Source organism: Oncorhynchus mykiss, chromosome 10, assembly GCF_013265735.2.
Source record: "Oncorhynchus mykiss isolate Arlee chromosome 10, USDA_OmykA_1.1, whole genome shotgun sequence".
Taxonomy (NCBI): Eukaryota; Metazoa; Chordata; class Actinopteri; order Salmoniformes; family Salmonidae; genus Oncorhynchus; species Oncorhynchus mykiss.
Window position 1 is genome coordinate 12,038,347 of NC_048574.1, and position 24,215 is coordinate 12,062,561.

At 40.3% G+C, this 24,215-nt stretch overlaps 1 protein-coding gene across 7 annotated transcripts in view; it reads left to right on the forward strand.

Moving 5' to 3' along the window:
• The window catches only part of LOC100136786 (nuclear receptor subfamily 3, group C, member 1 (glucocorticoid receptor)), a 112,584-nt gene that overhangs the window by 58,168 nt on the left and 30,201 nt on the right, over positions 1-24,215 (forward strand). For 6 of the 7 annotated variants that reach the window (XM_021617180.2, XM_036989325.1, XM_036989326.1 and 3 more), the window contains 2 exon segments: positions 21,160-21,326; positions 23,090-23,116. In XM_021617180.2, coding sequence (XP_021472855.2) covers positions 21,160-21,326; positions 23,090-23,116 — 194 coding nt within the window. 7 annotated transcript variants of the gene reach the window in all.

The following is a 24,215-nucleotide window of genomic DNA, read 5'->3' on the forward strand; positions in this document are numbered from 1 at the left end:
AATCCCAAAGTATCCCTTTAATATGAATAGCGCTGGGTGTTGCGCAATAGGTTATCCTACATAATTGAGCACAGTGTACGAAGTGTCCAATCCAAGGCACAAAAAATCTGAAAACATTAACCCATTACTGTGGAGCTTTCTGTTTAATCTAACGAGACCCTGCTGTAAATCAAGCAGACAACAGATCAACATAAATTCTCTAGGGATATTAGATCCAACGTGGATCCAGACACAACTGTCTTCACCGGCATAACGAATGAAACACTTAAATATTCTGGACATTCCTCGTGAACACTTTTCTTCCCCAGTGAAATTGCATGTGCTATCACAACAGCTGTTGTCACTTGACTGTCATTCAGAAAATTCCTTCCTGGATCTGATGATGATGTGAAAAATATCACAATGTAATTAAGCAGCTCAACACCAAATGCGCATCCAACAAGTATTATGCATAATTATTGAAGAACCACTGACCGTATCGATTTAGGTTGTAAGTATCAAGGTAAGGTGACCGTTTGCAAAATCGGATGCTTCTAACCGAAATCTCATGCATTTTTAGTTCGTCAAAAAAAAATTGAACCCAGGGGGACTGTCCATCTACTTTTTCTATTTGGCTGGCTACTCTATGTACTTGGCAAAAACACTGGGAGCATGAAGAAACACGTTTTGCAACCATGTGCTTTTAGATTTGGGCCACTCTCAAAGCTGATTTGTTATTGGAAAAATATAGTCATACAGTATTGCGGTATTATTGTTGGTTTTGGGTAAGTTTCGCATTGCAAGCTATTGTGCTTATGCAATTTGTTTTTGTCTTAAACAGAGGGATGTTTATATCATGAGATATGTATGTTTACTTTTTATGTAAATATTTACATTGCACTATTTTCTTCTCTGCTATATGTTTTTAAATCAGTAATAGGCACAAATTCTGGCCTCTGGTGTTTTCTGTGTCCAGTCGCATACAATAAAGCTGATGTTTCCATTGGCCATGGTTGAAGCATTAATGTGCTAAATGAAAGGTAATCTCATAAGGGCAACAGGGAAATGGTGCTTTGTGCTCTGGAAGCAGTGTCATCCATCTGCTTTAGCACCAAAGAGGTGTCAGGAGCAAATTGAATCTTGGGGTGCAAATCAAGGTCCCCAGCACTGGAGACATGAGACATCTTTTATCACTGGACCCGGGCAATAAACGGCTCCATTATAGGATACCCTCACCTAGGCTAGGCTGCATCCCAAATGGAACCCAGTTCCCTATGTAGTGCACTACTTTTGACCATTGCCCATAGGAATCTGGTCAAAAGTAGTGCACTACATAGGGAAGGGAATAGGGTGCCATTTTGGGATACACCCTAGAACTATGGTTACCTAACAATCTCTGACTGAGGAAGCCCAGACACCCCTCACGTTAATATGTTCTGCAGAGGATGGGAGTGTGCTTGGAAAAGGAGACTACTGTTGATCTGTACTGCAGGGGGCAGGAGTGACAGATTGTGACAGGGGCCGGTCTGCTTCGGACAGTGCCCTTTGGCATATCTCCACAGGCTGCATGCCTTCCTGGAGAAACTTGTCCTCATGTTGATTCTCCAAAATGGGAGCAGGAGCCATTTTGTATCAAATCTAATTTTATTGGTCACATAAGCGTGTTTAGCAGATGTTATTGCGGGTGTAGCAAAATGCTTATGCTTCTAGTTCCGGCAGTGCAGCAATTTCTTTCTAAGTAATATCTAACAATTTCACAACATATACACACAAATCTAAGTCAGGAATAGAATTAAGAATATATAAATATATGGACGAGCAATGTCAGAGCAGCATTGACTAAGATAAAGTAGTGCAGATTCTCCTGGTTCTGAATCTTGGCCTGCCCTCATGTCTTAGTGTTTCCCCAGTCCGTCTGTCTGTGGTTGTGTGTGTCCTAGTCTTGCACGTTGCCCTTCCTCACTTTACTACTGTAAAACAGTTTGGGGGATGAACTGTAGTGCTTGGTATCAGTGTAACTGACCTTCAGTTTCAGAATTGAGTCCCCGCTTAGCATTCTGGTACAAATCTATTTTAGGACATTGAAATACAGCATTTTACCCCCCTGTGAAAAGGCCAATTATTCTAAGAGAATAGAGCTGAAACGGGGCTATTTTAGTTTCTGAATGAAAGTGCTGTCTTTCATTGGCAGCTTCAATGGAAATTGTTAGTAATGAGAAACATGGAATGGATGTTTTCATACTCACCCTTTTATTAATCAGAAAGAGCAAAGTCTTACACACACACAAACATCCAACCTTGGAAGAAGTTGATGATTTTAAGTCTTAGTCAGTGTTAGTCATTTCTTTACCAGGTTTTGATTCTGCTTCTCAACAGTGAATGTTGGGTTGTTCCATGTAATTTCAGCAGGCCGTGACACCTACCCCCTCAGATTGTTCTGAAATCGTGTCTGTACTTAGAAACAGAAAACACACAAGCATTCCTGCAACATTATTTTGTTGAAAGACTATTTGAACTCTGAGAAATTTAAGCGAATTGATTGCACCCAAATTGGCCATTTTCAATTTATAGGATTCATACAATATTCAATAAATATAGTACCCAACATCCGATTTGCACAAACACTGGTCCAAACACCAAGACAGTCGTCAGAGGGCACGACAAAACCTATACTATACTATGCATAGTCACTTTAATTCTACCTACATGTACATATTACCTCGACTAACCTGTGCCCCCGCACATTGACTCTGTAACAGTACCCCCTGTAAATAGCCTTGCTATTGTTTAACTTGGTTTTTTTTCAACAGTGCAGTTAAAAAAAAGTGTTAAGGGTTTGTAAGTAAGCATTTCACTGTAAGGTCTACACTTATTCGGTGCATGTGACAAATACAATTTGATTTAATTAAGATGTGAGGAATCCAAATAAATTGTCAAACGCCAGCCACAGACCCCCTAAATCAAGCCCACCCCAGTATACATTATCAGTTCTCTGTTTTGACAAGTTGTATGAAACTGCGACTTGGAGTATTGTTTATTCATACTATGTAATGCAGGGATCCTCAACTAGGTTCAGGCGCGGGCATATTCTTTTTTCTTGAGTAGATGGTCAGTGGGCTGCAAAATAATTGTAGACTGCAAATTGACTGCAAGAAGCCCCCAACAGAAATAATATTACACTAAAACATAATTTCAAACCTGGCTTACATTTGTATAAATTCATGTCTCTCTTATGCTCTGGAATACTTAGTAACAGATTTCTGAAACTAAAATCACTTGGAGCTGATTTCCTGGTGTTTTTAGTCTTATGTCCAAAAATGAAAGTTCCCAAAAATGTAAATACCCCCCCCAAAATTCTCATAACTTGGGAGGCCAAATAAAACTACAGGCCGCCAATTAGGCAATCCTGATGTAATGTATTCTCAGTGAGTCTGGTGACATTTTTTCCCCCTCTGTTAAGAGAAGTTAGCCAATGTAGTTGTTCCTGCTACTACCTACCCTCTTATCAATTTTGCTAGTCTTGTGTTTATCAAATGTATCACCATTTTTATTTTTTTTTCAACTTTGGGTTGAAAACCAATAGCTTTTGCTCATGATGAAAATAAATGGTTTGGTCATCCTCACAATTCAAGCCAGTCCTCCATCAAAGCAAATCAGTTTCAACTTAATTTATGGGGAAAACGCAAGTGACTTCAATGGTTAATTTCTCTGAACGGGGGAAAATATCACCAAATTCACTAAAAATACATTAAAATGTATGAATAAACATTACGCCAAGCCGCATCTTCATAGAACTTGTCAAACATAGAGAACTGTTTGTTGGGGTGGAGTTGGGTTTGGGGATTCTGTTGGTGGGGGATTACTCACACTTAATCATTGCTAAGAAGAGGTTTTTATGCTAATCGGATGTTGGGTACTATATTTATTGAATATTATGTGAATCCTATACATTTGAAATGGAGAGTTTGCACCCAATCAATTACTTTTATTTTCTCAGAAATCAAAGTATATTTCAACAAATTGTTACAGAAATGCTTATCCAACTACAGAAACAATTCCAGAACAATCTGAGATGGTGGGTGTCAATCCTCTTGTGTCACTACCGTTGTTTACCAACTCCACAACCACATATTGGCCGAAAAAAAAGTGAAATGGGTCGACGTGGTGATTCGGTAGACTAGATTAGTTTTTTGGAGGTGGAACGACTCTGTTGTTTACCAACTCCTCAACCACATATTGGCAGAATTTTTTTTGAAAAGGGTCGACGTGGTGATTTGGTAGACTAGATTAGTTTTTTTTGTCGCTATCTTTACAACAGTAATCCAATGGCAATCAGTATTATGTGTCAAAATCCCCACTCACTCAGCCCAGCGTGGCTTCATGAATGCACCACATGAGTTAGGAAACAAGGGATGCTTTATAATGGTCATAAGGTTCCTCTCCAGTGGCCAAAGGCCCACACTAATTCACAGGGCTGTGCAACACAGAGAGATGCCATGTGTGTCTGGATGTCTCTGGGTTGATGAATTTGATAATCCCATGATTTGCATTACCTTTATACTCTCACTGCTTGTAGTGGGATGGAATTGGCTGGGAAGAGCTATGTTGGCAAGCCCAGATGAACCGGTAATATAAATATTATATAACCGCCCCATAGAGGGAGGAAAAAGATGGGCGATGGGCAGAGTAGCTAGAAGGAGTTATGTACCTAATGCTCTCACTCGCAATGAGAATGTCTTTTTAGAAGGCATTTCAAATTAGCATTGAGCTAAATTTCTCCACTAGCCCCTTAAGTCACCCTCCTCCACTATCACCTGTCAGTTACAGCCGCCTCCGCTGTCAGTTACAGCCGCCTCCGCTGTCAGTTACAGCCGCCTCCGCTGTCAGTTACAGCCGCCTCCGCTGTCAGTTACAGCCGCCTCCGCTGTCAGTTACAGCCGCCTCCGCTGTCAGTTACAGCCGCCTCCGCTGTCAGTTACAGCCGCCTCCGCTGTCAGTTACAGCCGCCTCCGCTGTCAGTTACGTATTGTGTTCACCCTGTTACGTTGCCTAGTTAAATAAAGGTTCAATAAAAATACATAAACACACACATTGCTCCTCTTTTTCCTGGTCTTTTTTTGTTTGCCTTTCAGGATATTTTTTCCAGACCCCTGGGTCAGTGAAATAGACAATCTAGGTGTGAAAGAACAGAAGCTCTTTTGGAGTTTTCTCCTCAGTTGTGATTTGTGTTGATTGATTTGACATTGGAGGATGCAGCGGTTCCCCTATATTCATCCTCGGGGGAAACACTGGGAAAGATGAAAGTTCCGACCAGGTGCACTTTGACGGCCTCCGTCAGTGCTTGCTCAACGTCATCGGGACTGGCACGGTCTCATTTGACATGCTCAAACCATATACAATATGACGCCACTTCCCCCTTCCATTGTTTTTGGATACGTACTCCCTTATACTCTGGATAGCCTTTTAGACTACTTTAATACAGAAAATAATTTAGTTTGTTGAATTGGACATTGCCTTATTTTGCCATTTTCTCTGCAGTAATATTTGATAAGATGGCATATTTGATTTAAGTTTGGTTGATCTTTACAACATGCCAATGTTTCTAAACTGCAGTATATTTCTCTTATCACACTACTCTCTTGAGAAATAAGTATTATTTATTCCTTGTTCTGACTGAGAGTTTCAATTTACATAATATGTACATACACTTTATATTTCACATTAGCATCGGGAATGTCATGAGCCAAGAGAGAGTTTGGTGACGTTCCTGCTTCGCAGTGTAAAAATACAGTAAGTGTCACAGTAGCCACTAGCCAGGAGTCTAAGCATTGCAGACTATATTAGACCTGCACTCTTTTAATTATTGCAACAAAACCATATTACACTCTTGAATAAAGCAACAATTCACAACAATTCACAGACAATTGAAGGTTTTTTATTTTGTGTAAAATCATTACATTTTATCTTCAAGACAAAAGCACAGTTAAACACCAGGTAAACAATCAAGGTGTTATTTTATATTCTGAGCTCTATTTAGAATCGCACATTAGGAATGTGACCAAAATAGCTTAAAACAACTGAGGAACATTGCCAAGGTGGGCCTGTTTCTCTCAGGCTGGGAGACTCATCCATGCTTTTATTACAAGCAGGCTTGACTACTGTGTTGCTCTCCTGTCTGTTCTACCCAAGAAAGCCATTGGTCAGCTGCAAAACATACAGAATGCTGCAGCACGGGTACTGACCAAGACCAGATGGAGAGCACACATTACACCAGTTTTAAGGTCTCTGCACTGTAAAACATACAGAATGCTGCAGCACGGGTACTGACCAAGACCAGATGGAGAGCACACATTACACCAGTTTTAAGGTCTCTGCACTGTAAAACATACAGAATGCTGCAGCACGGGTACTGACCAAGACCAGATGGAGAGCACACATTACACCAGTTTTAAGGTCTCTGCACTGTAAAACATACAGAATGCTGCAGCACGGGTACTGACCAGGACCAGATGGAGAGCACACATTACACCAGTTTTAAGGTCTCTGTACTGGATGCCTGTGAGTTTTAGAATTAATTAAGGTTTTTATTTTGGTTTTTAAATCAATCCACGATTGTGCATGTGCTCCCCAATACATCAGATGTGCTTTTAAGTTATGTACTCAGTAGGTCCCTCAGGTCCTCTCACTGGCCTTTTAACTATCCCAAAGCCTAGGACCAAGAGTCATGGAGAGGCAGCCTTTAGTTACCATGCCCCCAGCCTCTGGAATAGCCTGCCAGATAATATGAGGGGGGATGAAACTGGACATTTTTAAAAGAGATCTTAAAACATCTTTTTATCTTTGCTTTTCCTCAGGGTGCTTTTTTGTTGTTTCAATTGTATTCTTTTGTTTTTTATCCTCTGTTGTGTGGTAAATATAAAATATTGTTTCTATTTTCATTTGTTTTGATTTGTTTTTTTTCCTGTGAGGCACATTGTTTCATTCCATGTATGAAATATGCTGTCTAAATATAGATGGATTTGATTTATCAGAAATTAATGATTATCCTGCAGCATACCACCCTGCATACCACTGCTGGCTTGCTTCTGAAGCTAAGCAGGGTTGGTTCTGGTCAGTTCCTGGATGGGAGACCAGATGCTGCTGGAAGTGGTGTTGGAGGGCCAGTAGGAGGCACTCTTTCCTCTGGTCTAAAAAAAATGTCCCAATGCCCCAGGGCAGTGATTGGGGACACTGCCCTGTGTAGGGTGCCGTCTTTCGGATGGGACGGTAAATGGGTGTCCTGACTCTCTGAGTTCATTAAAGATCCCATGGCACCTATCGGTGTCCTGGCTAAATTCCCAATCTGGCCCTCAAACCATCACAGTCACCTAATAATCCCCAGTTTACAATTGGCTCATTAATCTCCCTCTCCTCTCCCTGTAACTATTCCCCAGGTCGTTGCTGCAAATGAGAACGTGTTCTCAGTCAACTTACCTGGTAAAATAATGGATAAATAAAATTTAAAAAATCCCTCTAATACTATTATAAAAGTACAGTAGGCCTACCTTACAACATTACAACAAGCCATGTTTAATTATTATCAATGTCATGCAAATCATTAGGGTACATGTGGTAAAAGCAAATTGCGACTAAAAACATGGGTATAATTCACCAGAGAATTGAGATGTTGAGCTGGCCATTCCCAACACCCAAAAATAAAATACATATAGATCATACATTTATAGGCTGTTTTTTCATTTGTAGCATTGTGTGGCGATTTCCTTCAATCCTTGATGAAGAGATGAGCCACAGCAAGGCCGCCGGCAAACGTGGGCGAGCTAGCATTTGCCCCAGCACTTTTGATTTTGTTTAATAAAATAATTCACACAAACGTTGAAAAGAGGGACAAAGTACTGTTGTTTAGCCTGATCCACCTCTTGATTTGTTTGACAGGATTTTTGTTTTTATCCTCCCCAGGACCAGGGCCCATATTCACAACACTTCTAACGCAAAAACTTTAGAAGCTTACAAAAGTGCAATTCTTCAACAATATTTTAAAGATTGAATGATTTTCTTACGAACTTCTCAAATAGCTTTGTTGATAGAAAACCGTTTTAGCTATCTAGCTAGTAATGGCAATCATGTTAGCATATTTGTTTCTCAGATTACTGTTTTAAGTCATTCTTGGGTTTCAAATAAGCAATAGTAAACTTTCAGATGAAGTTTGTGAATTGAACATGTTCAATTACTTTCATGAGCTTTTTGAGGAATAAATCAAAATCAAATCAAATTTATTTATATAGCCCTTCGTACATCAGCTGATATCTCAAAGTGCTGTACAGAAACCCAGCCTAAAACCCCAAACAGCAAGCAATGCAGGTGTAGAAGCACAGTGGCTAGGAAAAACTCCCTAGAAAGGCCAAAACCTAGGAAGAAACCTAGAGAGGAACCAGGCTATGTGGGGTGGCCAGTCCTCTTCTGGCTGTGCTGGGTGGAGATTTAAACAGAACATGGCCAAGATGTTCAGATGTTCATAAATGACCAGCATGGTCAACTAATAATAATCACAGGCAGAACAGTTCAAACTGGAGCAGCAGCACGGCCAGGTGGACTGAGGACAGCAAGGAGTCATCATGTCAGGTAGTCCTGAGGCATGGTCCTAGGGCTCAGGTCCTCCGAGAGAGAAAAAAAAAGAGAGAGAGAATTAGAGAGAGCACACTTAAATTCACACAGGACACCGAATAGGACAGGAGAAGTACTCCAGATATAACAAACTGACCCTAGCCCCCCGACACATAAACTACTGCAGCATAAATACTGGAGGCTGAGACAGGAGGGGTCAGGAGACACTGTGTCCGAGGACACCCCCGGACAGGGCCAAACAGGAAGGATATAACCCCACCCGCTTTGCCAAAGCACAGCCCCCACACCACTAGAGGAATATCTTCAACCACCAACTTACCATCCTGAGACGAGGCCAAATATTGCCCACAAAGATCTCCGCCATGGCACAAGCCAAGAGGGAACAGCTTTTTTCCCTTAACTTCTTAAGTCTATATTTAAGGGCAAATGGCAGTTAAGACATTTCGTCTTTTAAGAAGGTTTTGTGAATCTGAGCCCAGGAGTTTTTTCCCCCCAGGAGTTAATCTTTAATTTTATTTTTTACTAAATTACCTGATTAGAAAGTCTGGTCCCATCATAGCCCGTATAAAACTTTTTTATTTTATTTTTTACAGCTGATTTTATTATGTCATACCCAAAGTTTTACTTAGTTAGCCTACCAGATCAAGAAAAACTAAATAAATAAATAATAATAATATTTAAAAAAATGTTTCACATTTATTTAACCAGGTAAGCTAGTTGAGAAAAAGTTGTCATTTACAACTGCGACCTGGCCAAGATAAAGCAAAGCAGTGCGACAAAAACAACCATCAGTTACACATGGAATAAACAAGCGTACAGTCAATAACACAATAGAAAAAAATAGTCTATATACAGTGTGTGCAAATGGCGTGAGGAGTAAATGGCGTGAGCAATAAATAGGCCATAGTAGCGAAGTAATTCCAATTTTAGCAAATTAACACTGGAGTGATAAATGAGCAGATGATGATTTGCAAGTAGAGATACTGGTGTGCAAAAGAGCAGAAAAGTAAATTAAAAACAAATTGGGGATGAGGTAGGTAGATTGGGTGGGCTATTTACAGATGGACTATGTACAGCTGCAGCGATCGGTTAGCTGCTCAGATAGCTGATGAAAAACTCTAGACCTCCAGGAAACAGTCTGGGTCCCAGTCAGCTCCTGAGCAGGTTTTCATCGAGGATCTCTCTGTACTTTGCTCCGTTCATCTTTCACTAGATCCTGACTAGTCTCCCATTCTCTGCTGCTGAAAAAACATCCCCACAGTATGATGCTACCACCACCATGCTTCACAGTAGGGATGGTGCCATGTTTCCTCCGGACATGACGCTTTGCATTCAGTCAAAGAGTTCAATCTTGGTTTCATCAGACCAGAGAGTCTTGTTTCTCATTGTCTGCGAGTCCTTTAGGTGCCTTTTGGCAAACTCCAAGCGGGCTGTCATGTGCTTTTACTGACGAATGGCTTCCGCCTGGCCACATTACTATGAAGGCCTGATTGGTGGAGTGCTGCAGAGATGGTTTTGGGCTCCTGAGGGGTGCAGGGTCTAAGGTACTGCATCTCAGTGATTGAGGCGTCACTACAGACCCTGGTTCGATTCCAGGCTGTATCACAGCCGGCCGTGATTGTGCGCTGCCCCATGGGACTCCCAATTGGCCCTGCGTCATCTGGATTTGGCGTTGGTAGATAGTCATTGTAAAGAAGAATTTGTTCTTAACTGACTTGCCTAGTTAAATAAATAAAATGGTTATTCTGGAAGGTTCTCCCATCTCTACAGAGGAACTCTAGAGCACTGTCAGAGGGACCATCGGGTTCTTGGTCACCTCCCTGACCATGGCGCCCCTCCCCCGTTTGCTCAGTTTGGCCGGCCGGCCAAATCAAGGGAGAGTCTTGAAGTTCCAAACTTCTTCCATTTAAGAATGGAGGCCACTGTGTTCTTGGACCTTCAGTGCTGCAGAAATGTTTCTGTACCCTTCCCCAGATTTGTGCCTCGACACAATCCTGTCTCGGAACTCTACGGACAATTTGTTCGACCTCATGGATTGGTTTTTGCTCTGACATGCACTGTCAACTGTGGGACCTTACATAGACAGTGTGTGCCTTTCCAAATCATGTCCAATCAATTGAATGTACCACCGTTGGACTCCAAGTTGTAGAAACATCTCAAGGATCAATGGAAACAGGATGCACCTGATCTCAATTTCGAGTCTCATAGCAAAGGGTCTGAATACTTACAATTGAAGTCGGAAGTTTACAAACACCTTAGCCAAATACATTTAAACTTAATTTTTCACAATTCCTGACTTTTAATCCTAGTAAAAATTCCCTGTCTTAGGTCAGTTAGGATCACCACTTTATTTTAAGAATGTGAAATGTCAGAATAATAGTTGAGAGTGATTTATTTGAGCTTTTATTTCTTTCATCACATTCCCAGTGGGTCAGAAGTTTATATACTCATGTAGTATTTGGTAGCATTGTTTAACTTGTGTCAAACGTTTCGGGTAGCCTTCCACAAGCTTCCCACAATAAGTTGGGTGAATTTTGGCCCATTCCTCCTGACAGAGCTGGTGTAACGGAGTCAGGTTTGTAGGTCTCCTTGCTTGCACACGCCTTTTCAGTTCTGACCACAAGTTTTCTATGGGATTGAGTTCAGGGCTTTGTGATGGCCAATCCAATACCTTGACTTTGTTGTCCTTAAGCCATTTTGCCACAGCTTTGGAAGTATGCTTGGGGTCATTGTCCATTTGGAAGACCCATTTGCGACCAAGCTTTAACTTCCTGACTGATGTCTTGATGTTGCTTCAATATATCCACATAATTTTCTTTCCTCCATGATGCCATCTATTTTGTGAAGTGCACCAGTCCCTCCTGCAGCAAAGCACCCCCACAACATGATGCTGCCACCCCGTGCTTCCTGGTTTAGATGGTGTTCTTCGGCTTGCAAGCCTCCCCCTTTTTCCTCCAAACATAACGATGGTCATTATGGCCAAACAACAGTTATATTTTTGTTTCATCAGACCAGAGTCTTTGTCCCCATGTGCAGTTGCACACTGTAGTCTGGCTTTTTTTGTGGCGGTTTTGTTTTTTTTCCTTCCTAAGCGGCCTTTCAGGTTATGTTGTTATAGGACTCGTTTTACTGTGGGTATATATACCTTTATACCTGTTCCCTTCAGCATCTTCACAAGGTCCTTTGCTGTTGTTCTGGGATTGATTTGCACTTTTCGCAAAGTACGTTCATCTCTAGGGGACCGAACTCCTTCCTGAGCGGTATGACGGCTGTGTGGTCCCATGGTGTTTATACTTCTGTACTATTGTTTGTACAGATTATTGTGGTACCTTCTGGCATTTGGAAATTGCTCCCAAGGATGAACCAGACCTGTGGAAGTCTACAATTTTTTTTTTAGGTCTTGGCTGGTTTCTTTTGATTTTCCCATGATGTCAAGGAAAGAGGCACTGGGTTTGAAGGTAGGCCTTGAAATACTTCTACAGGTACACCTCCAATTGACTCAAATGATGTCAATTAGCCTATCAGAAGCTTCTGAAGCCATGACATCATTTTCTGGAATTTTCCAAGCTGTTTAAACTGACAGTAAACTTCTGACCCACTGGAATTGTGAAACAGTGAATGTGTGAAATAATCTGTCTGTAAACAGTTGATGTTTTAACAATTACTTGTTGTCCTAAATGTCCTAAATGACTTGCCAAAACTATAGTTTGTTAACAAGAAATGAACAAGTTTTAATGACTCCAACCTAAGTGTATGTAAACTTCCGACTTCAACTGCATGTACATTTGCAGACATTTCCAAAAACATGTTTTCGCTTTGTCATTGTGTGTAGTTTATTTAATTAATTTTAGAATAAGGCTGTAATTTGGATAAAGGGAAGTGGTCTGAATACTTTCCGAATGTATACTGTATGAGTGTTTACCTCCAAGACATTTCTGTTCACACTGCCCTGCTTGGATGGGGCAACTGTCAAGTAAGTATTCTGTTTGACATCTGGAGGTAGCGCTCCTTGATGTGATCATTTTACCAGTTTACACAACCGGATTGTCTCTGAAATCGATAAAACAGACATGTATGAAAATATCCTCAAATAAAGTGTGACATTGTGTTGAGTCATATTAAACCTTTTGTTGTGTAAGACATTTGATCTTAAATCCAAAATGTTGTTATATAAAGCCAAATGAAAAGTTTTTTTTGGGGGGGGGGGTTTATCAAACAATTTCCTGTAAGATTGTGCCTCTGCTACAATGACTTCAGCTTGCAGTATCCAAATAAAAAAGGTGTGAGAAAATGGAGGATGCCGGAGAAGTCTGGCTGTAGCCCAGCTATGTTTCATCTACCCTGAGCCTACCTCCCTCCGTGGCTCTGTTTGTGTATGGCCTCACTGACCTGACGTAACACTGCTGCTACAGGGCTTGGGATTCTGGAAAACTATACATTTTTGGAGACCCATGGGTCCTGACTTCCTCCTGTAGCCGATTGTTGAGAGGCCTCTCAGCCCTGCTGAAGCCTGTACAGTGTCTTCAGTCCGGTAGAGGGAAACAGCCTGAAACTCTACTGCATACCACCAAGCTATAAAAGGCAACCCAATATTAGGGATGTGCACTGAGTGGCAAAATTGAGCGGTTTTAAAGCTGATTTCCTGCAGTTCTACATATTTAGCCATTTGGTGGAGATAACATTTTCCAGCTTAAACGTTAATTTCCTGCAATTGTACACATTTCAATAGGGACCACATGCCATGACAAAAATACTCCTGAATGCATAATTTTATAATTTTAGATTCTGACTGGCCAGCTTTTATTTTGTTGATTTAAAAAATATATATAGGTCCATTATCTTTTCATACTTCTATATCTGGTTTTAGTTGTAAATTGTGTGTGTGTCTGTGTGTATATGTACAGTGGGGCAAAAAAGTATTTAGTCAGCCACCAATTGTGCAAGTTCTCCCACTTAAAAAGATGAGAGAGGCCTGTAATTTTCATCATAGGTACACTTCAACTATGACAGACAAAATGAGAAAAAAAAATCCAGAAATCACATTGTAGGATTTTTAATGAATTTATTTGCAAATTATGGTGGAAAATAAGTATTTGGTCACCTACAAACAAGCAAGATTTCTGTCTCTCACAGACCTGTAACTTCTTCTTTAAGAGGCTCCTCTGTCCTCCACTCGTTACCTGTATTAATGGCACCTGTTTGAACTTGTTATCAGTATAAAAGACACCTGTCTACAACCTCAAACAGTCACACTCCAAACTCCACTATGGCCAAGACCAAAGAGCTGTCAAAGGACACCAGAAACAAAATTGTAGACCTGCACCAGGCTGGGAAAACTGAATCTGCAATAGGTAAGCAGCTTGGTTTGAAGAAATCAACTGTGGGAGCAATTATTAGGAAATGGAAGACATAGAAGACCACTGATAATCTCCCTCGATCTGGGGCTCCACGCAAGATCTCACCCCGTGGGGTCAAAATGATCACAAGAACGGTGAGCAAAAATCCCAGAACCACACGGGGGGACCTAGTGAATGACCTGTAGAGAGCTGGAACCAAAGTAACAAAGCCTACCATCAGTAACACACTACGCCGCCAGGGACTCAAATCCTGCAGTGCCAGACATGTCCCCCTGCTTAAGCCAGTACATGTCCAGGCCCGTCTGAAGTTTGCTAGAGAGCATTTGGATGATCCAGAAGAAGATTGGGAGAATGCCATATGGTCAGATGAAACCAAAATATAACTTTTTGGTAAAAACTCAACTCGTCGTGTTTGGAGGACAAAGAATGCTGAGTTGCATCCAAAGAACACCATACCTACTGTGAAGCATGGGGGTGTAAACATCATGCTTTGGGGCTGTTTTTCTGCAAAGGGACCAGGACGACTGATCCGTATAAAGGAAAGAATGAATGGGGACATGTTTCGTGAGATTTTGAGTGAAAACCTCCTTCCATCAGCAAAGGCATTGAAGATGAAACGTGGCTGGGTCTTTCAGCATGACAATGATCCCAAACACACCGCCCGGGCAACGAAGGAGTGGCTTCGTAAGAAGCATTTCAAGGTCCTGGAGTGGCCTAGCCAGACTCCAGATCTCAACCCCATAGAAAATCTTTGGAGGGAGTTGAAAGTCCGTGTTGCCCAGTAACAGCCCCAAAACATCACTGCTCTAGAGGAGATCTGCATGGAGGAATGGGCCAAAATACCAGCAACAGTGTGTGAAAACCTTGTGAAGACTTACAGCAAACGTTTGACCTCTGTCATTGCCAACAAAGGGTATATAACAAAGTATTGAGATACATTTTTGTTATTGACCAAATACTTATTTTCCACAATAATTTGCAAATAAATTAATTAAAAATTCTACAATGTGATTTTCTGGATTTTTTTCTCATTTAGTCTGTCATAGTTGAAGTGTACCTATGATGAAAATTACAGGCCTCTCTCATCTTTTGGGAGAACTTGCACAATTGGTGGCTGACTAAATACTTTTTTGCCCCATTGTTTATAAAAATTGTGCAATTAAATAAGGTTGAATGGTTTGTTAGTAACATCATCATCCCACACTGTCTGTCTTGTTCATGTTGTCTCTTTGATTTTAGTGATACTGTATCACTCTCTCTCCAGTTCTTGTGCTGCCTACAGAATGAGAGTTGCGTAGGCGGAAATAGATTAACCAAGGTCATTGAACTGAAACCTACTTCATTGCTTTTTTTCACCTTATCGTGGTATAGGCTGTTCATGCATTTAGCAGAATTGCAGTTTTAAGTGTGTGTGTATGTGTGTGTGTGTGTGTGTGTGAGGGGATTTGTGTTCATTGCTCTCTGGTTCAGTGTGGGGGCATTCCTACTGAGGCTTGATACTGCATGGCTGTGTGCCACAAAGCTCTGATGCAGAGGGAGTAGAGCGAGTGAGTAGGCCGGGAGTAGCGGGGGGAAGGGCCAGGGCTGGATGCTGAAATGGGCGGGAGTCTGTCAGACCACCCAGTGGTCACTTTTAAAAGTCCATGTTTTTTTTCCCCTTTCAAAATGCTAAGGTGTAAGCATCTTTTGCTGCTGTATTAGGGTCATTCCACGAAATGAGTGCCTTTTGCGTCAATTTTTTATTTTAAGTAGAAATTGTGCACCAATATAGAATTTTAAAAGCCTGCTATATTAAATGAAGTGTACTTTTTAATATAGACCACATGGAGAATTCAATCATATTTTTATTATGAGTAAAAGACTTGCTAATGTGCCAAAATTCTGCATTTTGACATGTCCCTCCGTGCACCCTCTCTGACTTCTAATAAGATTTTAACCCACTCAATACCCAACACTTTATTCAAATCTTCACCCTAATTGTAAAGGCTTAGTTATTTTATTACTTTGACAGTCTTTTCTGAAGATTGTAATTTATTTAATGTGATTAGTGATTCATTTAAGTCTGTCCCTCATTTTAAGGTCAACCCTGTTACGTGAACTGAAATCTTGTTTTAAATATGGGGAAACTTCCTTCAAATAATCATTCAACATTCAGTATTCAAATCATAGTGTAAAAGCAGGTGAGCTGGTTCTACTCCTTTTGGCCATTTGATGTTTTGTGGTGGAAAATAGAGGGTCTAGCATAACACTGTTACAGACAGGCTAGAATATATATATTTTTGTTTAAGCTTGCATTATTGCCACTCTCTGTTGCTCACAACAAGCTTCCATTCCCCCTGTCTCAAGGGGTTTTATGGCTGATTTTATGAAGAAATCGTCAACCCTGTGGTTGTTTGGGTACATAATTTGAATGCTACTGTCCTTGTCTTTTTGGAAATCAAACTCAATTCTTACTGCCGTCAATGTCAGGCCCCCAGTGTCTGGTCTGGAGCGTGAAGTCACGAGCTCTGCTGGTCGGCTACTGCGTAGCAACCTAGCGGTGCCAAAATCCCTGATCTGCCCTAGAAAGCCTATGTAAATTGCGATCACAATAACTGCCAAACAAAATAGATGTTTTGAGCTCTAAAATGTGTTTATTATGATCAAGTTTAATGTTTGAGGTTTAATGTTTGATTACATTAAAGAATTCAGTCATGACTCAAAGATTATGGCAACCTGTTTTTACCGACAGTAAGAAACTGCTAGCCATTGGTTGCTAACAGCTGAGAACTACTAGTTAAAATGGCAAGCACAAATACAGTCAACAACTTCGGGAGCACAGACCCCCATCAGTCGGTAGATCGCACTCTAGTGGCAAAGGTAAGAACTGCCAAATGCAGTCAGAGAAGAATAATTATTCTGTAAAAGAAAATATATATATTATATATTCATATTATTTTTTTTATATAGAGGCATAGTAAGACAGAAAATGTGACAGTGTGTAAATGATAACACATTAGTGCAGGAAATTAAGAAATATGTTAATGCTGGAATTCAACAATTTACTATGCGAATGAGCAAAGCTGTGTGCATTAAGGAAATAGATACCTGGCTCAAATATAAGCCTGTCTTTAATAAGCACATGTTTTAAGTGATTTAAGCAAATAAGCTCCTGGGCTATTAATTGAAGTTTTAGTTTACTCATACCATAGGTATTTATTCGTTTGCTAGTCGCAGGCAATTGGTGTCCGGGGATAGTAGTGTAAACAGGGAATATTTTCATGGAATGAGCTGTCAAGCAGCTTTGTAGTCGGCCTAAATCCAGTGAATGGCTTGGCTGCCTGCCAAAGTCCCCCCCACCACCACCACCACCACCACTTATATAAACAAGTGTCGTCTTTCCAATGACCATTAGACTGGCCTTTGAATTTAGGTCATACTCTTTGGGCCTCCCTCAGCTGCGTGACTTGTATTGAATGTAAATGCCATGCCCTAGTCTATACAACACCATCCATAAACCTTGAAAGACGTTGGGCCAACTTCTCAAGATCTCTTACATAAGTTACATAATCAAATGTATTTGTCACATGCACCGAATACAGCAGGTGTAGACCTTACCGTGAAATGCTTACTTACAAGCCCTTAACCAACAATGCAGTTCAAGAAATAGAGTTAAGAAAATATTTACCAAATAAACTAAAGTACAAAACGTTTTTTTTTTTTTTTGTGACAAGAAAATTACAAAACGTTAACGGGGCTATATACAGGGGTTGTGTGGGGAGGTGAGGTGACAATGCTTGACAATGTAAATTGAGTCAATAGGGGGGTACAGGTTAGTTGATGTAATTTGTCATGTGATTATGCGTAGATAATAAACAGCAAGTAGCAGCAGTGTAAAAACAGGGTGGTCAATGTAAATAGTCCGGGTGGCCATTTGATCAATTGTTCAGCAGGCTTGTGGGTAGAAGCTATTAAGAACCATTTTGGTCCTAGACTTGGCGCTCCCTTTCCTCTTGCCTTGTGGTAGCAGAGAGAACAGTCTATGACTTGGGTGACACGGCCTAGTATATAAATCCAGTCGGTGATGCAACCGGTCAGGATGCAGCTGTTTAATGTTAAGGATCTGGGGACCCATGCCAAATCTTTTCAGTCTCCCGAGGGACAAAGGTGTTGTCGTGCCCTCTTCACAACGGTCTTGGTGTGTTTGGACCATGATAGTTTGTTGGTAATGTGGACACCAAGGAACTTAACTCTCGACCTGCTCCACTTCAGCCCCGTCAATGTTAATGGAGGCCTGTTCTGCCCTCCTTTTCCTATAGTCCACGATCAGCTCCTTTGTCTTGCTCACATTGAGGGAAAGAATGTTGTGCTGGTCTCTGACCTCCTCCCTATACGCTGTCTCATCGCTGTCAGTGTCTCACTGTTGTCGTCAGCAAACTTAATGATGGTGTTGGAGTCATGCTTGGCCTGCCATGCAGTTGTGGTATACGAATTGGAGTGGATCTAGAGCTTCTGGGAGCCATGACCAGCCTTTCAAAGCACTTCATGGCTACAGACGTAAATGCTACCTGTTGGTAGTCATTTATGCATGTTACCTTGGTGTTCTTGGGCTCTGGGACTATGGTGGTCTGCTTGAAACATGTTGGTATTACAGTTGAAAATGTCAGCGCATGCTCGGAGTACACGTCCTGGTAGTCCGTCTGGCCCTGCGGCCTTGTGAATGTTGACCTGTTTAAAGGTCTTACTCACATCGGTTACGGAGAGCGTGATTACACAGTCATCCCGAACAGCTGATGCTCTCATGGCGAGCATAGAAGTAATTTAGCTTGTCTGATAGGCTTGTGTCATTGGGCAGCTTGCGGCTGTGCTTCCCTTTTGTAGTCTATAATATAAGCCCTGTCAGTTGTGTTGGCAAAGCAAACTAGGGTGGAAAGCTTTACCTAATGCTGTTAAAATCTTCCTATGGATTGTATTAGAAATTAGTAAATGCTTTTTGTCTGACGAGACGTTAAAAGGTTACTCCTAGTGAACTTCTGTCAGCATTGCTTTGACAAAGTAGTGTTAAGTTTCTGCAGTTTCATACCGTCGTTAATTTAATGTGAAAGGGAGTCGGAGATAATTACAATCGTGGAATTGCAACCAAGGCGGGTAACTATCCTTGCTCAGACATGGCAGTATATTACAGTATCCTTCAGTTGATGCTTGAGTGTGAGATTAAAACCTCAGTCGTTACTCTCCTGGCGTAACCATAAATGCCATATATTTTCTAGGAAACTACCTGTGTTATGATTAACAACCTTGCATTAAGAATAGTTTGCTTTGCAGTAACTCAGATGACTCTTTGGACAAAAGTCAGACAAAACACAGAAAATATTAAGCTGTTTTGATTGCTATTGTCAAATGTTCTTGCTGAACACCAATAATCGGGTTGCCTGACAACGTCATGAAAATGATGCACGTGTATGTCAGGGATAAAAGGCAGTCTTTTATGATTCTGAACAGTCAGATAGCTAGCAACAGTGACGAGAAGCTGCCATGTGGGCAACCGTAGGTGGCTAGTTTCAGCTTGTTCTTTCTTGTTCTTTATACCATGTCTTATTTTGAGGTGTTTTGACTTATGTCACATCTATGCTAATATAGCTCAAATTAGCTAGCTTGCTAACCAATGACTGTAACTATGTACAGTGCAGTCAAATTATTCACACCTTAACTTTTTCCACATTTTGTTACAAAGTGGGATTAAAATTGATTTCATTGTCATTTTTTGGTCAACGATCTACACAAAATAAATGTATAAGTAGAAGAAAAATTATAACATTTGTAAAAACAATCATGAAAAATAAAACGCGTACCTCTTGATAACATAAGTATTCCATACCCGGAGTCAATACATAGTAGAATCACCTTTGGCAGCGATTACAGCTGTGAATCTTTCTGGGTAAGGCTCTAAGAGCTTTGTTCACCTGGATTGTACAATATTTGCAAATTTTCCTTTATAAAATTATTCAAGCTCTGTTAAGTTTGTTAATCATTGCTAGACAGCCATTTTCAAGTCTTGCCATAGATTTTCAAGCCAATTAAGTCAAATGTAACTGGGCCACTCAGGAACATTCAATGTTGTCTTGGTAAGCAACTCCAGTGTGTATTTGACCTTGTGTTTTAGGTTATTGTCCTTCTGAAAGGTGAATTTGTCTCCCAGTGTCTGTTGGAAAGCAGACTGAAACAGGTTTTACTGTAGGATTTTGCCCGTGTTTAGCTCTGTTCCGTTTATTTTTATCGCCCCAAAAATCCCTATTTACCGATGACAAGCATACCCATAACATGATGCGGCCACCACCATGCTTGAAAATATGAAGATTGGTACTCAGTGATGTGTTGTGTTGGATTTGCCCCAAACGTAACGTGTTTGGACTTAAAAGTGTATTCAGGACATAGTCATTTTTTTGGACACATTTGATGTAGTTTAACTTTAGTGCCTTATAGCAAACAGGATGCATGTTTTGGAATATTTGTATGATATACAGGCTTCCATTTCTCTCTCATTTATGTTAGTATTGTGGAGTAACTACAATGTTGATCCATTCTCAGTTTTCTCCTATCACAGCCATTAAACACTTAACTGTTTTAAATTGGCCTCATGGTGACTGGGTGTATTGATACACCATCCAAAGTTTAATTATATTCAGTCCATGCAACTTATTATGTGACTTGTTAAACAGATTCTTACTCCTGAATTGATTTAGGCTTGCCATAACATAGGGGTTGAATACTTATTGACCCAAAACATTTTAGCTTTGAATTTTTATTGATTTGTAAAAATATCACTTTGACATAATGGGGTATTGTGTAATTTAAAACCATTTTAAATGAAGGCTGTAACAATAAAATGTGGATAAAGTCAGTGTGTGCATACATTCTGAAGGCACTGTATTTGAGAGACAACTGGTGCATATTGTGCAAATGCATTTGATTTCAATAAACTGTTTTGTCACCAAATATTTAACTTTACATGTTGTCAATAGTCCTTTGAATGTCAGCCAACCCCTTCTGTTTTTCCCAAAGTTGCACACGCATCGGTTTTTTGTTGCTTAACAACCCACCCGTCTATAGCTGTCTGGATCTGAGTGATATTCACCTGTGTGAAACTAAAACAACTGATTCTTTAAAAATACTTTTAATTTGAATGGATCTGATATGAACCTTTTGTGTTTTGTTTGTGCAGTCCAAAGGCAAGACCCGAGGCCAGCGGCTCTGCGTCGTCAGCCCCTGCCAAGCCCAGCGGTCCAACCCATAAGATCTGCCTGGTGTGTTCAGATGAGGCGTCTGGTTGCCACTATGGAGTCCTCACCTGCGGAAGCTGCAAGGTCTTCTTCAAGAGGGCCGTTGAAGGTTGGTGACGGAGTAAACATCCACACTCACAACTCCATTCATGCCCAGTTCTACCTCTCAGTAGTAGACTATAGTTGAACATATGTACCGGTCAATCTTTTGTGGTAAAATGTACATCGACATTGCAGTAGTACACTTGTGTCAAAAAGGACATACATGACATGTGGACTCACTAAGTGGTGTCTTTACCTATAGGCTAGCCTAGATATTCTAACAAAAGGGTACCGATTGGCTCTGTGTTAAAAAGCAGGCTCATTTTAATGTTTAATTTGAGCAGACTATATTATTTAACTGATTTTCTTACAATTTCTAGCTAAGATTAGGAACATTTTAGGTTCACAAAAATAGTATCAGAAAAGGTTTCTTTAGGCTTCTATTACCCCAGGCCAGAGTAGGCTAGTGACTCATGGTTTTCTATCAGGCTGTGCTGCTATTTTTATGTCCAAACCATTGTTTGCATCCTATACCTCTGAACAGCCTGTCCAAACGACTGTTGGTCATTAGAACTACATGAGTTCTCCTCTCCTGTTTCATAAGGGAGAGATGCTGCTAAAAGATGCTGTTCCATTGTGTAGGCCTATATTGTGCTTCAAAGGGTTCATTTGTATTTTTAAAGAGCTTATCTTGGAACTAGTTTTAGATAAAATAGTAATCATTACGTTCGTTTACTCATTTGAGGCGAAGGGCTATTAGTGAAGGGTGGCTGATATGCTATTAGTGAAGGGTGGCTGATATGCTATTAGTGAAGGGTGGCTGATATGCTATTAGTGAAGGGTGGCTGATATGCTATTAGTGAAGGGTGGCTGATATGCTATTAGTGAAGGGTGGCTGATGGGCTATTAGTGAAGGGTGGCTGATGGGCTATTAGTGAAGGGTGGCTGATATGCTATTAGTGAAGGGGGGCTGATATGCTATTAGTAAAGGGTGGCTGATGGGCTATTAGTGAAGGGTGGCTGATATGCTATTAGTGAAGGGTGGAGGCTGGCACAAAGAGCTTGCTGATGACAGTGTGTTTTAATAAATGTGGAAAAGTGTCTAAACCTGTTTTCGCTTTGTCATTATGGTGTATTGTGTGTAGATTGATGAGAAAAAAATATATGTTTTATCCATTTTAGAATAAGGCTGTAACATAACAATGTGGAAAAAGGAAAGGGGTCTGAATACTTTCCGAATGCACTGTATGTGTGTGTTTGGGATTTGTAGTCTTTTTCGGGTTGTTATTTGAACCATTTTCTCTTAACGTAGCCTAGATTTGTTTTATTCCAAGCTCACTACCACAGTCAATGTACCATTCACTGGGACTGCCTTTGTAGTCCATTTGGTTTCTCTGAATGCTTGACAAGTGGGCTGCCATGCTACTGTTACTCCTATGAATACAATCGAGCAGCCATGAACGTTATGTTGAGGTGTATTTACGTAGTTTGTAACAACTATTTCGTTCTCATGAAAGTGCATACATGAGTGTTTGTATTGAAAGAATGGAGATATAGCTACTGGATCTGTTTGACAAATTCAAACCCTGCGTTTAACTACAAAAATAACAGATATTACTCTGAGTGAAATACAATATTTTGAGTTCAGTTTAAAGGATAATTGTTACATATTGTAAATGTTATTTCAACTTTACTGGTGTAAATGACCAAGTAAAATAATATTTAACTTTTTTGAGACTTGAATTGAGCTGTACTTTCAGCAAGAAGACGTCATATCTGTTATTTTGCTCTTTCTTCCTACATTCTACGGTTGTTGTCGCTATGGTGAAGGATGGAGAGCACGACAAAACACAGATGGTAAATAAACCCACCTTTTTAATAACACTTCTGCTTTATCCATGTCCCTCAATCACTGTACTGGAAATCTGACCTGATATGCAAGATTGACCATACAGTCTCTCGTGTACCCTTCTCAATGCATGTGTTTGTGATTTAATGATTCATAATGTATTTGGGTCTTAAATTCTGTTTTTAATTCCTGCTTGGAATGTGGCTCTATCATCACTTCGCTAATAGAGTTAAAGGCCCAGTGCAGTCAACGTGATTTTGGAATAAATTCTTTGAAGTTGTGAAAATGATAATGTCCTGTTAGTGTAAGAGCTGTTTGAAAAGACTGCCTGAAATTTCAACCTGTTTTGTTGGGATGGAGTTTTGGCCTGCCTGATGACATCACCAGGCGGTAAATAAGAAAGAGTTCCAAACCTCTCTGACAATAACTCGTCTTCAGTTTTCCCCGCTCAGACCACTCCCAAACAGTCCTAGCTAAATTCTTGCTTGAGAAATTGCTCTTGCTAAGAAGCAATTTTTGTTTCTTTGTTTTCAATCAAAATGGTCAAAAATCATACTGAGGTACTTAATTGTTACCAAGAAATTATTTGATTTTGAGATTTTAAAAAAAACGACTACATTGGGCCTTTAAGAGATGTATTTATGCACAAAATCCAATAATGTCATACTGTAACAGCACTGATTCTAATGATTTGTTTCCCCTAGGTTATTTTTAACTTGTTATAATCCAAAATATTATAACAGATGCCCATTTTTCAGAATAACTAACCGTGCAGTTTAAATTAACACTAGTGAACCTCTTTATTGACCTGTGATGATAGAACACTAGAATGGAAATGCACTCATTTTGTATATTTGTGACAACACAATGTTTGTTGGTATATCAATCATACCAACAAATATAAGAAAGGTTCAGCATAGCATGTTATTGTGTATAAAGATGCCACTGGGATTCGCAGCATAATAGGCTCAAGGTAAAGGCCTGTGAAGGGATGATACAAGTAGCATGTTTTTTATTTTATTTTTATTTCACCTTTATTTAACCAGGTAGGCTAGTTGAGAACAAGTTCTCATTTGCAACTGCGACCTGGCCAAGATAAAGCATAGC